This window comes from Anolis sagrei, chromosome 2, assembly GCF_037176765.1.
Source record: "Anolis sagrei isolate rAnoSag1 chromosome 2, rAnoSag1.mat, whole genome shotgun sequence".
NCBI lineage: Eukaryota > Metazoa > Chordata > Lepidosauria > Squamata > Dactyloidae > Anolis > Anolis sagrei.
The window spans coordinates 90,353,971-90,368,925 of record NC_090022.1 but is presented as its reverse complement, the minus strand read 5'-3'; the positions used below and the strand labels follow the sequence as shown (position 1 = coordinate 90,368,925).

The following is a 14,955-nucleotide window of genomic DNA, read 5'->3' as shown; positions in this document are numbered from 1 at the left end:
GACAGTTGGAAATTATGCACCCTTATAATGTCCGGAAACATGTTCTAGTTAATTTTATCTGATTATCCAGATTCTTTATTGGGTTAAAATCATAGGAACAGAGGAGGAAGGATTGTGACTTTTCTTTTTCTTGACACGTACAGCATGTTCTTTCTACCTGACCTGGCAAGAAGCATCTAAGCCTGTCCCATCAGATCAGTCTGTTCATCAGATTTAGGTATGGTATTAAACATCTGTATAATTTAGTCATTGTTCTGTCACTTAGTGTTCATGCATATGTATGTGTGTGCACTATCCTTTCTGAGCTATGGCCACACACAGTGGAAGTTTCTTGTTAAGCAAACTGGCCCTCTGTGAATCATTATGCAGTACGACCAGCAACAGCTGTTCTCTCTCTCTCTCTCTCTCTGCTCTCCCACTTTCTCTCTCCCTCCACAATGAAAAAAAAAGCTTGAAAAGTCTGGCAGAATGATGTTACATCAACCATATAGATCCTTTTTTTAGAAACAAGGACCTACCTGATAGTCTAACAGCAAAGGTACAAAGGCCAAAATGCTACATATCCATGATGCTGGTATAGGAGAATCTGAAGACTTTGAAGCCTTTCCCACCCATAAAGCTAATAATTCAATGGAACAGTCAAACGGATGTTTAATGGAACAATCAGTCACACTTGTTTACCTTCTGCACCAGCCCTGTGCAGGTCCCAAACTGGAACCAAAGGAGTTCTTGGCCATCACTAGCCATGGACACAGAACACAGATGCTGCATTATAATGGTGCTCATGCTTTTGATTTCTTTTCTGAGTGACACCCATTGCTTCTGGGCTTTCACAGGTCTTCCTTAAACAGTAATTCGAAGTTGACTGAAGCAACAGTCCTCACAGCTGAACTTTCCCATTTCTTATTTTGTTATCATGTCTTTGCTTGTTCTCCATACACTTTAAAATAGGTGTTGGCAAAGTGGCTCATGGAATAAAGAAAACCCTGCAAGATCATTTTTGTGGTGTTCACAGCATCCTTGATTTTATTTTAAAAATTGGTTCAAAATGTCCCAAATGCACCCTACGGCATTTCCACCACATTTGGGATGTTCAAGGAGCAAAAAGTTTGATTCATTGGTTATTTCTTACCAAATGGAAATTGTCAATTTAAATTTTCTAATTCAAGCCAGACTTTATTTATTTATTTATTTGCTATATTTGTTTACCACCTTTCTTAGCCCATGGGCGACTCAAGGCGGTTTACAGAGGCAAGATTCAATGCCCAATTATATATATTCAATTATATTAGAAGAAAATGTCATGTAAATTTGTGTCTATACCTTGAACTCTTCTTATCCAAGACTCTTTGTTGTCTAAACAGAAGTTGAGAGTTGTATACTGAATAGGAATATTAAGGATATTCTCACCATTCATTTCCCGAGATTTTGGAAATCTGTTCAGGAAGAATAAATTGGGGTGATAATTTTGTGCCATTTTACTCCAGTATTTGTACACCTTCACATTTAAAGGAAATTATTCTATGCAAAAATAAATGTGCAATATGTGTGCAAAACACGTGTTATTTTGCAAGTAAAAGACATAAAACATTGTTTCTCAAATAGCATATGTGTGCCACCTGAAGCATTGTTTTTGTGCAGTAAACAGCACTTTCATGCAAATAGTGCAAGGGTTTTGCACAAAACTGTTCATAACATTAGGTTTGTAATAATCCAGTGCAACTTGTATTAAGAATATTTATCATGCAAACTTCACAGTGCATGTAGATGGAAAGAATGGGGAAAAGAAAGATCATAATGATGAGAATGATGGTGATGAAAATAATAGCTTTTATATAGACATTGGATGGCCATCTGTCAGGAGTATTTTGATTGTGCTTTTCCTGCATGGCAGAAGGTTGGACTAGATGGCCCATGTAGTCTCTTCTGATTTTATGATTCTATGATCAACCTTGAATAGATGTCCCTGTAAACTAGGGATGAGCAAAGTGCAGCCCGTGGGTCCCATGCAGCTATTTTTGTGGCCCTCGGTATCTCCCTCAGGGGTCAAAAATTGCTCCCCAAATGTCTTCTATGCATTTTAATGATGTTCTGTCCTCTTTCAGACTATTGTAACTCCAGGGAAAAAAGCCCCCCCCCCTTTTTTTTATAAAACCAGAAGCAAGTCTAGTGTGATTTCCTACCACTTTCTGATTTGAAAAAATGTTTGGATTGGTGAACCAGCGCAATTGTACTAATGAGAAAAGGTGTGATCTTGAAGGTATTGAACTCAGTTTTACTCACATTAATACTACTCTTGCAGCACAGAGAACTGGCTTGATAAAGTCTGCAGTGTACATATCATTATTAATATTTTTTTAAATTGCCGACACAGGTTGAATAAAATCACAATCCATCACCATTTTTAAATACTGGAACACATAATGAATACATATCACATGTTGTTTTGATAGTGATCTTATCAATCCCATCTTAACCCTTATGTCAAACGAATTTACACCCCTCACCTCCTCCCCCCACCCTCACCCTCAGGGAACATTGCTTATCATTATTGAGATATTAATTTAATTGAACAATCATGAAAAGAGAATGGTCCAGCTCTTTATATCTTTCTTTTCCTTCAACTTTTTCTATTAGACTTTCCCATTTCTGAACCCAGATCTTCTTAAATCGGCATGTTGTGTATTTGGCTCTTCTTTCATAGATATAACCCTGAAGCATATCATCTGCTAAATAATCGTACCATTTTTAATTTCCCACTTTCTATGGTCTTTCCACCCCAAGGCCACAGTTGCTCGGGTGGCTACTATCAGGTATTTTATAACCCCCCCCCCCCCAAACTTTGATATTTTCATTTTTGTCTAATTTCTGTGTGAAAAATTCTTTTTTGTTCAAAGCCGATTGAAATCCTATTTCCTTCTTTACCTTATTATAGAAATCTTGTCCTCTGTCACATTCCCACCATATGTAGGAATAGGAACCAATTTTCCCACATCCGTGTCAACATAGGTTTGTGCTAGTTTTTTGTTATGTGGGCTATTTTAATTGGGGTTCTATACCATTTAGTCAGTATTTTCCTTTGTGTTTCTCTAATTTTTTTTACACTTAATATTTTTGATTGAATCAATCCAGGGTTCAATGTCAGAAACATTCAGGTTCTGCAGTGTACATATCAATGATGTTGAATGACAATGTTATGGAATTAAGTGCATCCCTCGTATGCACACCTATCCATGCCTGCATGACCAATGGCAAGAGCTCCACTTTTTATCTTTGGTCTGAATGCAGACATTTATGCATCTGACAAAAAGGCTCAGCTGTTTATTTGCGGGAGATAACACCTTCTTAACACATTTTGACCCACTATGTCCCTCCAAGTGTTACTTGTTCCATCATACAGGATTCAGTCATGGTTATTATTCTGAAGTCCCCACAGCTGGTCAAAAATACATTGCTTTCTTGAGTTAGAATAGCTATATATCCATTGCCATCAGCCTTATATAAATCAAAGTATGTGATATTTTCAAGACCAACCCAGCTAGTCCGGCATTCTTCAAACATATTTCCAGCTCCCTGGCAATACTGTATTTTTATGCATCACAAATCAGACATTGGAAATGGTTTCCTTCTGCTAGGGCAGTGTTTCTCAACCTGAGGGTTGGGACCCCTGGAGGGGTCGCGAGGGGGTGTCAGAGGGGTTGCCAAAGACCATCAGAAAACACAATATTTTCTGTTGGTCATGGGGTTTCTGTGTGGGAAGTTTGGCCCAGTTCTGTCACTGGTGGGGTTCAGAATGCTCTGTGATTATAGGTGAACTATACATCCCAGTAACTACAACTCACAAGTGGCAATGTCTATCTTCCCCAAAGCCCACCATTGTTCACATTTAGGCATATTGAGTATCCATGCCAAGTTTGGTTCAGATCCATCAATGTTTAAGTCCACAGTGCTTTACCTGGATGTAGGTGAACTACAGCTCCCAAACTCAAGGTCCCACCAAAGTGTTTTCTGTTGGTCATGGGAGTTCTGTGTGCCAAGTTTGGTTCAATTCCATCATTGGTGGAGTTCAGAAGGCTCTTTGATTGTAGGTCAACTATTAATCCCAGCAACTACAACTCCCCAATGACAAAATCACTGCCCCCCCCCAAAAAAACCCCACTGGTATTCCAATTTGGGCATATTGGATATTTGTGCCAAATTTGGTCCAGTGAATGAAAATACATCAGATATTTACATTACAGTTGATATCAGTAGCAAAATGACAGTTATGAAGTAGCAATGAAAATGATTTTATGGTTGGGGGGGGGGGGTCACCACAACAGGAGGAACTCTATTAAGGGGTCGTGGCAAAAGGAAGGTTGAGAACCGCTGTGCTAGGGTAACCCTTCTCAGGGATATAGGAGAAGAAAGGGCCTAGATACTTGTGCCAGCTCATACCAGGAAGAGATGTCTGGTGATTCAATAAACATTGCTAGTAACTGCCTAACTGTCCTACGCACTTCACACAAGAACAACTTTTCATGGTGCTCCCCCATAAGAAAGTTTACATCATTGAGTCATTTTCAAATTTTGCTTACAGAAGGGGAAAAAGCATGAAGAGCTTTCCAAATAATAAAGCTTTATCATTGCTAAAGGCTTCTTCTGTTTGGCTCAACGATACCTCTGGGAGAAATTTGCTTCCTGACTTGTACTGAAACAGCTGCCATTTCTTGGCTGTTGTTTGGTTTGAAAATGTGCATAAAAGCATGTTTGTGTGCAGATTGTCAATATTTCCAACCTATTTGGAGGAGTGAGACAATGGACAAGGTATTCCCCTATGACCATGCAGAAAACCCATTTTGATGAGAGTGTTTTTAGATTCTTTCAAAAAACTACAGTATTAATGGACTGAAAAAACTGTCCTATGTTTCAGGCAGGACACTGGCTTGTGATCTTGCAAATTAGAGATTTGTATTGTTGGATCCAATCCAGCACAAACATTCTTGAATCTTTCTCAGTAGTTTTAGTAGGGCTCGCACAGAAAACCCCAGGCTTATGTTCCCTGCTAACATTTAACCTATTTCTTTAACCATATGTAGCCTAACCACTCAGGAGGCAAAGGGCTATTCAGAATATGTAACATCCTTTTTATTTGTTGCTTTCTATTTAATGTTCATTCTATTGGTATTTTGATTGTGTGTTTAACTTTTCTGTGATGTGATTTTTAAATCTAGGTCTATTTTAACTTTTTTTAATAAGCCCTGTGTCCCAGAGTGGTAAAAATACAGGATAATAGTAATAATAAAGAATTGGATTCAGAATTCATGTGAGCTAACCTCCTGCTATGAGACATTCCCACTGGAAGAAAGATTTTTGCTGACTTTCACCTGCCCACTGCATCTTCCTAAAAACAATTCTGAATGATTAGATAATCCTTCCAAATAGTTGTGTAGATGGTGCTGAGGCCTGCCAAAGGGAAAGGGGAATACCTAAAGTGAAGAGAACTGCCTCCTTCCTCTTGTAATAGCCTCCTTCTGTGAGTGAAAGAAACTGTTCTTTTTGTCCAATGGTATTTTAGATCTAAAGCTCAGAATGGTCTTGACTGACTGAAAATGCATCAGAAATGTCAGCTGATATGGCAGTGGCTTCTCAAGGACTTATTTGAAGCCACACTGCCATATACTCCCGTTCAAATCAGGTAATCTGGATTTTATATAGCAGTGTAGAAGGGACCTAAGATAAACCTATCCCAGGATTTTCTTGGCAAGATTTCCTCAGAAGAGCTTTGCCATTACCTTCCCCTGAGGATTAGAGAGTGTGATTTGCCTAAGGTCACCCAATGGTTTCATGTTCAAGCTATCAATTACATCATAAAAACACAATGACATTTAAACATTTATTTATTTATTTATTTATTTGCTTCATTTGCACCATTAAGTCCTCCTCCCAATGTCTAAAAGTATGGATGTGCTGTAAAACTAGGATAAGAGACATTGTAAAACATGGATTCAAGCCCAAAGAAATGCAGTACAAACAGATCATCATGCATGGCATATGTCAGAATAAGAGCACCTTTATGTTGTAGTGATCAGACTGGTTCACCTACATATTTGATAATGTTATGCCTTAATTTCCCAAGAATTGTGCTTGTAATCCCCCCTCCCCCATGATATCCCTCTTTAAACGTAAGCATTACAAATTGTATATTTATTGTTATGAAACCATCAATTTTGCATTTCAGTTCTTTAAGACCTTTTGAGTGGTCATCTTCTAGACCTATTCTCCTTATTCCTCCCCCCACAATTTGTTGATAAGCTAACTCTAGATGCCCTTTCTTATCACATCTGTTTTTCTCCTTTCTCCTTGAAAATGTCAGTTCAGGCACGAGTTTCTGTTTTACATCTTCTTTGGTGAAGACAGTTGCAAAAATTGCATTCAGCTTCTCCACAGTCTCTCTGTTCTTCTTTGTACACCCTTTGCTCCTTTGTCATCTGACAGTCCAGTATTCTATGACTGGTTTGTTCTTTGTGGTGTATATAAAGACACGTCGATTGTTGACCTTACAGCTTTAAGTGAAATAATCTTTCCATAATTTAGTAACTTGCTTCTCCTTTTATTTGCCTTATAGTCAATTTAAATTGATCATGGAAACATGGGAGAATATATAAGCAGTTTAAACTAAATCAGACTACTGATCTCTCTAAATTCAGTAATATAGAGGTTGACTGCTAATGGCTTTATAGCAGTGGTTCTCAACCTGTGGGTACCCAGATGTTTTGGCCTTCAACTCCCAGAAATCCTAACAGCTGGTAAAGTGGCTGGGATTTCTGGGAGTTGTAGCCCAAAACACCTGGGGACTCACAGGTTGAGAACCAGTGGTTTAGGGGATTTCAGACAGGATTCTTTCCTGGCCCATCTTGGAGATGCCAGGGACTGAATCTGTCAATTTCCACATGCAAAACATGTTTTACCACAAGCCACAGAGATGGAAAAGGATCTGCAAAAGAGATATAAAGTGAGCTAGAACACTGGTGGGTAGACTTCGGGCAGGCATGTAGCCAGGGGGGGGGGCTTGAGGGGCTTCAGCCCCCCCCCCCCCCGAAATTCTCATGGTGGTTCGCGAAAAGGCCTTACTGGTGCATTATTTAAACTGTTATGTTTATTCATATCATGATCTTATCACCATACTCAATATATCCCTTATGCATGGGGGTATTGGGGTAATGATACAAAAGGTTTGCTAGGGTAGACCCTCTTTCACTCAGACTCAGCCCCCCCCCCCCCCCGAAATTCTCATGGTGGTTCGCGAAAAGGCCTTACTGGTGCATTATTTAAACTGTTATGTTTATTCATATCATGATCTTATCACCATACTCAATATATCCCTTATGCATGGGGGTATTGGGGTAATGATACAAAAGGTTTGCTAGGCTAGACCCTCTTTCACTCAGACTCAGTCCCCCCCCCGAAACTCAGCCCCCCCCCAAAATCCCCCTGAAAATTTTTTTGCCCCCCCCCCCCCCCCCCGAAATGAAATCCTGGCTTCGGGCCTGGCTTCAGGGACCTACTTTGGCTTTGGTGGGGTCCTGGGAATTGCCAGTCTGCACCTGAGACAAATGAGCTTAATAATAATAATAACAACAACAACAACTTTATTTTTATACCCTGCCAACCATCTCCCCTAGGCGACTCGGGATGGCTTACAAGGGACAAGCCCAAACATTACAATTAGAACACAAAAATCAAACATTACAATTAAAACATCAGATAAAAGCAATACAACACAATTATAAACCACATAAGAGCAATATGGCTGAGAAAAAGAACATAGGTGAGGTACAATTCAATGAGTGCAATACACTTTATAGGAGCGCAAGAGAAGTGCAACAGACTAATAGATTGGGTGGGAAGTGCTTAAGATTCAAGAATTCTGAACCCAGGAATTTGTTTTGAGTATGAGACTGGAAGAGAGCATGCAGATCTCTCACATATTCCTGGCTTTCACCCTCACTCTTACCCTCCCTCCCATTTTTTACAGCATATGTGGAGTGAAGGATTCAACCAGTCAATGGTTTTATTTATACCCACTCCCTTCCCTAGAATCATAGAATAATAGAGTTGGAAGAGAACACATGAACTATCTAGTCTAACCACCTGCCATGCAATGAATTATTGTTATTGCTATTTTTAAGTAATCTGGATTTAGAAATCCTCACCAGTCTACTTCAAACACTCAAAGACCTGTTGCTAGATCACAGTCTATGTTCTGATCACGTCTACACTAGAATATCAGACGGGTGGAAATTTATCACAAAGGCCAAGATTCACATCCCTTTTCATTGTGCCAGTTGTGCACTTTCCCTGCCAATAAAATATTAATCTGATTTACAAAGAATTAAGGTGTGGTTGTGGAGAGGAAGTAATAGAGAAATAGGGAAAGGCTGCAGATATGCAAATTAGGCTTCATTGGGTACTAGGATAGATTTAGGTGAGAATGATTTTCTCAGACCACTAGGTGAAACTTCTCACTTTGGCTTTTAAAACACATTTGAAACACTTTTTGAGCTTGGTTATATTACATGTGTTTCTGTCTCTGGTGTCCACTGACCATGAGGCTGGAAAATCTTAATACAGCAGGTACTTATCACATGACATGTCTCTCTCATTGCTGCTTTATATCTACATACAACTCTGCACATTTGCTGGGGATAGGAACACAGGAAACCCCCCTCCCCCACCAAAAAATGAAACACAGCAAATAAAGCAATGTTTCTTTATTTGTAATCTTGAGAACACCTCTTTAGGAAAAGTCTAGGTCTTCCAGCATGACTCCATGGTCAATTTCTGCTGGAAACTGACCATAGAATTACATTGGAGGATTAAGACCCCTTCCACACAGCTGAATAAAATCCCACATTATCTGCTTTGAAATGGGATATATGGTAGTATAGACTCAGATAACCCAGTGGGTTATTCTTCCTTGATATTCTGGGTTATATGGCTGTGTGGAAGGACCTCTAGAGAGGTGATCGCAGGCATGTAGCTGGGGGGGGGGGGCTTGGGGGGCTTGAGCCCCAAATTCTCATGGTGGTCCGCGAAAAGGCCTTACTGGTATATTATTTAAACTGTTATGTTTATTCATATCATGATCTGATCACCATACTCAATATATCTCATATGCATGGGGGTATTGGGGTAACGATACAAAAGGTTTGCTAGGGTAGACCCTCTTTCACTCAGACTCAGCCCCCCCCCCCCCCCCCGAAACAAAATCCTGGCTACAGGTCTGGGTGATCGCTTTAGAAATTTCCTAGACAAGGTTGACCATAACGTTGGACTAGAGGACCAAGAGATTCTAGAGAGAACATTCTAAATCAAATCTATGAATGCACAAAAATCAAAAACACAAATGTGATTTAATATTGTTTAAACCTTTTAAATGATTCTATTGTTTATTATGTTTTTGAAGATGTATTTTAATTACATTTTTATTATTTTCCAATTGAAATGGTTGAAACTGGTTTTACTGTAAGCTACTTATAATAACAAAAATTATTTTTTTCCCCATTGTCTGTATTGAGGAAGGTCTGCCAGTTCAGTCAGTTACTACACAGGGAAGGGATAGAGCCTCTAGGAGTAAAATGCCTTCAGCTGCTCCTAGCTGACATCGCTTGGGATTTTGTGTTTTTTAAAAACTATAACTCTGAAGCAAGATGTTGTCTAAGTGATATTGTAAATTGGAGTCCATGTTCTGAGCTTGTACTACAAAGTAAAGCATATCCTCCGGCACTGATCCAAGCTCATCCCACTACTCTTCTCCATCACCAGTAGGGTGATGCATCGGTTTCTTATGCCATTATCCATCTTGCTCTTCTTCTTGATCCAGAAGCAAAGTCATGATCTAGTTTTCTGGCTAGTTCATTTAACAACAAAACTTTGAGAAAGTAAGTCAGAAATTCCAGCATCTTAGTACTGTTGGTCATTCAAAGGAGTGTGTGCATGTTTCACTCAACTGTCTTCCTTTTTTCATCTCAGAATAAATATTTGTGGCTCCAGAAAACCTTTGACAACACCTTCTCACTTACTTAGTTTCCAACAGACCCCTCAACCTCTGAGGATGCCTGCCACAGATGCAGGCAAAACGTCGGGAGGGAATGCTGCTGGAACGTGGCCATACAGCCCGGAAAATTCACAGCAACCCAGCGATTCCGGCCATGAAAGCCTTCGACAACACAAATAACAAGACCTCCACTTTGGAGAGCGTGCAAAGAAGGAAGGGCACTTTTAAAAACCTTTTTGCTCACATCTTCAACTCTCTTTTCCTCCCAACTCCCAAAATGAGCGAATCAGTCTGAGGCTCCAACCCCAAGCCCAGCCTGGTGTTCCTCCTCTCTCAGAGGGGATCTCTCGGAGTCGCGACCTCCAGCCCCCCCCCCCCCACGCCAAATGCGGGGGGAGAGTGGCCCCGCCCCCGCCCCGTGGCCCGGCCCCCTCCCCTATGTAAGGCAAGCTCCCACAGCGGAGAGCGGCTCTCTCCTCCGATCCCCGCGTGCGCTGTCCCGCGGGGTGCTCTTCCTCCGAAGTTCGCCGGCCCTTGGCTGCCTGCTTTCCCGCGGCGGCGATGCCCTCCCTGCTGTCCTGGCTGGCCTTGGCTCTGTGGCTGTCCGTGTCGTGGGCTGCCCGGGCCCCTTACCAGCAGATCCTGCATCACAGCCGCATCCGGGGAAGGCATCAAGGGTAAGGCGCTGGGCAGAGGAAGGGGAAGGCGGGCAGAGGCAAGGGTCTCCCCACCTGAGAAGCCGCGATTCCGTGAGGGGCCAGGACGTTCCTTTGCGTGCAAGGACATCCCACAAACCCTGCTTTGAACTGGGTTATCTGTCTCCACACTGCCATAGATTCCAGTTCAAAGCAGAGATTGTGGGATTGTATTCAGCTATGTGGAAGGGGCCCCAAAATACCAAAGCAGATAATCCACATTATCTGTTTTGAACTGGATTATATGAGTCTAGAGCCCCAGGGAGCGTAGTGGGTTAAATCACTGAGCTGCTGAGCTTGTCACAGGTTTGAATCTGGGGAGTGGCGTGAGCTTCTGCTGTCAGCCCCAGCTTCTGCCAACCTAGCAGTTCAAAAACATGCAAATGTGAGTAGATCAATAGGTACCACTCCAGCGGGAAGGTCACATGACCTTGGAGGTGTCTACGGACAACGCTGACTCTTCAGCTTAGAAATGGAGTTGAGCACCAACCCCCAGAGTCGGAAACGACTGGACTTAATGTCAGGGGAATACCTTTACCTTTACCTATATGAGTCTACGCTGTCATATAATCCAGTTCAAAGCAAGTAATCTGGATTTTATATGTCAGTGCAGAAGGGGCCTCAAACTCGGTGGGAAAAGGGAGAAGAGAAAACCTTGTCTTTCCCAAAAGGCTGAAGCAAAAGCAAACTGTTGCAGCCTTTCCTAGTTCGTCTGCTTTTTTGACAGCAGTACCTGTGAAAAAGATCTTGGAGTCTTTGTGGACAACAAGTTAAACATGAGCCAACAATGTGATGCTGCAACTAAGAAAGCTAAAACAGCCAATGGGTCTTTGGCCTGCATCAATAGGAGTCTAGTGTCTAGATCTCGGGAAGTAATGCTACCTCTCTATTCTGCCTTGGTTAGACCACACCTGGAATATTGTGTCCAATTCTGGGCACCACAATTCAAGAGAGATATTGACAAGCTGGAATGTGTCCAGAGGAGGGCGACTAAAATTATCAAAGGTTTGGAGAAGAAGCCCTATGAAGAGCTGGGCATGTTTAGCCTGCAGAAGAGAAGTCTGAGAGGAGACATGATAGCCATGTATAAATATGTGAGGGGAAGTCACAGGGAGGAGGGAACAAGCTTGTTTTCTGCTGCCCTGGATACGGAACAATGGCGTCAAACTACAGGAAAGGAGATTCCACCTGAACATCAGGAAGAACTTCCTAATTGTGAGAACTGTTCAGCAGTGGAACTCTCTGCCCCGGAGTGTGGTGGAGGGTCCTTCTCTGGAGGTTTTTAAAAAGAGGCTGGATGGCCATCTGTCAGGGGTGCTTTGAATATGATTTTCCTGCTTCTTAGCAGGAGATAGAACTGGATGGCCCATGAGGTCTCTTCCAACTCTTCCATCTCATTAAAAACCTTTGCTGTCCTGAGAATGCTGCAATGTTGCCTGGTTACAGGTGTTCTGGTTTTCATCTGTCAAATGCTGGAGGGTATGCAATCTGATTTAGGCTAAAGTTTTCCCTGGTAGATTTATACGTTCACAGTGTTTCCTTACTTTTCCTGGTGGCCTGTCCCATTCCATTTTTCCTGGGAATCCAGCTCACAGTTCAAAAATACTTAAGGTAATAATACTGTGCACTATCACGAATTTCAAAAACATCACTGTCAAAGGCTTCTAATAATACATATTGTCTGCCATGTGAATTGGAAGTAGAATGGAAAGAAATGTTAGACATATCTTGTTTTGAGTTCTGGAATAGGATTTTGGAAGGCCAGAGTTCAATTCCCTACTCAGCCATGAAAACCCATTCTGTGACTTCGGGCAAGCCACACACTGTCAGCAGCCTCATAGAATCCTAGAGTTGGAAGAGACCTCATGGGCCATCCAGTCCAACCCCCTGCCAAGAAGCAAGAAAATCTCATTCAAAGCACCCTCAACAGATGACCATCTAGCCCATGTTTAAAAGCCCCCAAAGAAGGAACCGCCACCACACTCCAGGGTAGAGAGTTCCACTGCTGAACAGCTCTCAAGGGAAGCCAGTGGCAAACCCCTCTGAATAAATCCTACCAACAAAACCTATTGACCAAATCATGAGGTCAGAATCAATAGATAGGCAAATAGTAACAAGTAAGACTATATTGAGAAAGCTAAATTTGTATAAATCGTGCAGTGCAGAGCTGTTTAATCAAGGTATGTATTCTGATATTCTGATGATCATTTGGCATTCACATCTAATTAATGATATTTCAAAATCTTGCCTATCTCAGATATCTCATTCCAGAGGACATTGTTTTCTGTCCCAGAATAGCAACCATAGTTTATTAGCTGATTTTCAAATGCTCAGAAAAGGACTACCAGTGGGTCACCAAGTCACACCATGACCAGCCGTACAGATAAACAAACATTGTTTCGACAGGATCAGTGCTGACCAAGAAATTATAGTACAGCAGGCCATGGTAAACCTCTTCTGAATGAATTTGTCAAGAAAACCCTAAAATATGATAGGCCTGTATCCGTTTTGCATTGAAGACATGTAACAGCAGCCCCTTCTACACTGCCATATAATTCAAATTATTAAATCAGATAATCCACATTATCTACTTTTAACTGGATTTTATGAGGCCTCATCCACACTGCCATATAAAATCCAGATGATCTGTTTTGAACTGCATTATAGGCAGTATAGACTCAAGTAATCCAGTCCAAAGCAGATAATGTTGATTATCAGTTTTGATCATCTGGATTATGTGGCAGAGTAGACATAGCCCGATTCTATACTGATTCTATATAATCCAGTTCAAAGCTGGATTTGATATGGCAGTGTAGATGGGGCCTTTGAACTAGATTATAAGAGTCTACACTGTCATATAATCCAGTTCAAAGCAGACAACCTGCATTTTATATGACAGTGTAGAAGGGGCTTTGGGATCACAGAAAAAAGTCACAAGGGCCATCTAGTCAAACCTTGTGCCATTCAGGAATGCTAAAGCGCTCCTGAACATGTCTGTCCAATCTCAGGCCCCATCTGTGCTGCTATATAAAATTGAAATTATCTGCTTTGAACTGGATCATTGGCAGTGTAGACTCAAATACTCTGGTTCAAAGCAGATAATGTGGATTATCTGATTTGTTAATATGGATTATATGGCAATGTAGATTCAACCTCTGTTTTAAAATCTTTGGGCACTCCTATACAGTTCTATATCCCAGAATATCAAGGCAGAAAATTCCACAATACCTGCTTTGAGCTGGATTATCTGGGTCCACACTCAGATAATGTGGGATTTCCTGCCTTGATATTCTGGGATATATGGCTGTGTGGAAGGGCCCTCCATAAATGGAGATCCCACTCTAAGGCAAATGAATGCTTCTTACATTCAAGAAGTTCTTCCTAGTGTTTGGATGCAATCTCTTATTGCAAATTGAATCTGTTGGTTTCTCTTCTAGTCTCTGAAACAACAGAAAGAAAGCAAACTGGCTTCTTTTACATGGCATTCCCTCAAGATTTTTAAAGATAGCTACCATGTTTCCTCTGAGGCCCCTTCTACACTGCCATATTATCTGGATTATCAAAGAAGATAATTCACATTACCTGCTTTGAACTAAATTATATGAGCCTACACTGCCAAATAATCCAGTTCAAAGCAGATAATCTAGATTTTATACGGCAGTGTAGAAGGGACCTATGTCCTCTCTTCTCCAAGTTCAACATGTCCTAGTTCCTAGATTATTTCTTCTGAAGTTGCTAGTGCTCACTCTGCCTAGTAGCACAACCAGACTGCTATATGAATAAGCACCTGGTTGCAATCTGGACATTCTGTCATAAACATGTGTACATGTCACGTGATAATATAAACTCTTTGTGTAGCCCAGTTTAGAAACATCTGTGGATTGCCAGTGAATTAAATGAGCCAAATAGCATTGAGTTGAACTTCTTACACATGCTAAAACTAAACAAAAGTGAATCAAAGCAAGCTGATACATGTAGGAGATGAAAGGAATGGACTATGAAGGAAGCAAATTGAATTACTCATTTGACTGACAAATTGTAAAGCAGCATAGTAAAATCCATCCCAGATTTAGTAACTGCTAGGTCAAAGATATCAACATATTTCTAGGATGCATGGTTCACTTGTTGATATGTAACCATGAGTGGGAGGAGGAGATGCCGGGGGAAGACATAACAATAGGGGGGAAGTAGAGATGGGTTCCTAGCATCTGCTGTTTCTGT

At 41.2% G+C, this 14,955-nt stretch overlaps 1 protein-coding gene across 1 annotated transcript in view; it reads left to right on the top strand.

Annotated features, from left to right (window-relative positions):
- The first annotated feature begins 10,486 nt into the window (after nt 1-10,486).
- TGFBI (transforming growth factor beta induced) overlaps nt 10,487-14,955 on the top strand; it is a 60,915-nt gene continuing 56,446 nt past the window's right edge. Inside the window, exon 1 of the mRNA XM_060765322.2 lies at nt 10,487-10,716. Within this exon, the coding sequence (XP_060621305.2) occupies nt 10,601-10,716 (116 nt within the window). The 5' untranslated portion in view covers nt 10,487-10,600. The remainder of the gene's footprint in view (nt 10,717-14,955) is intronic.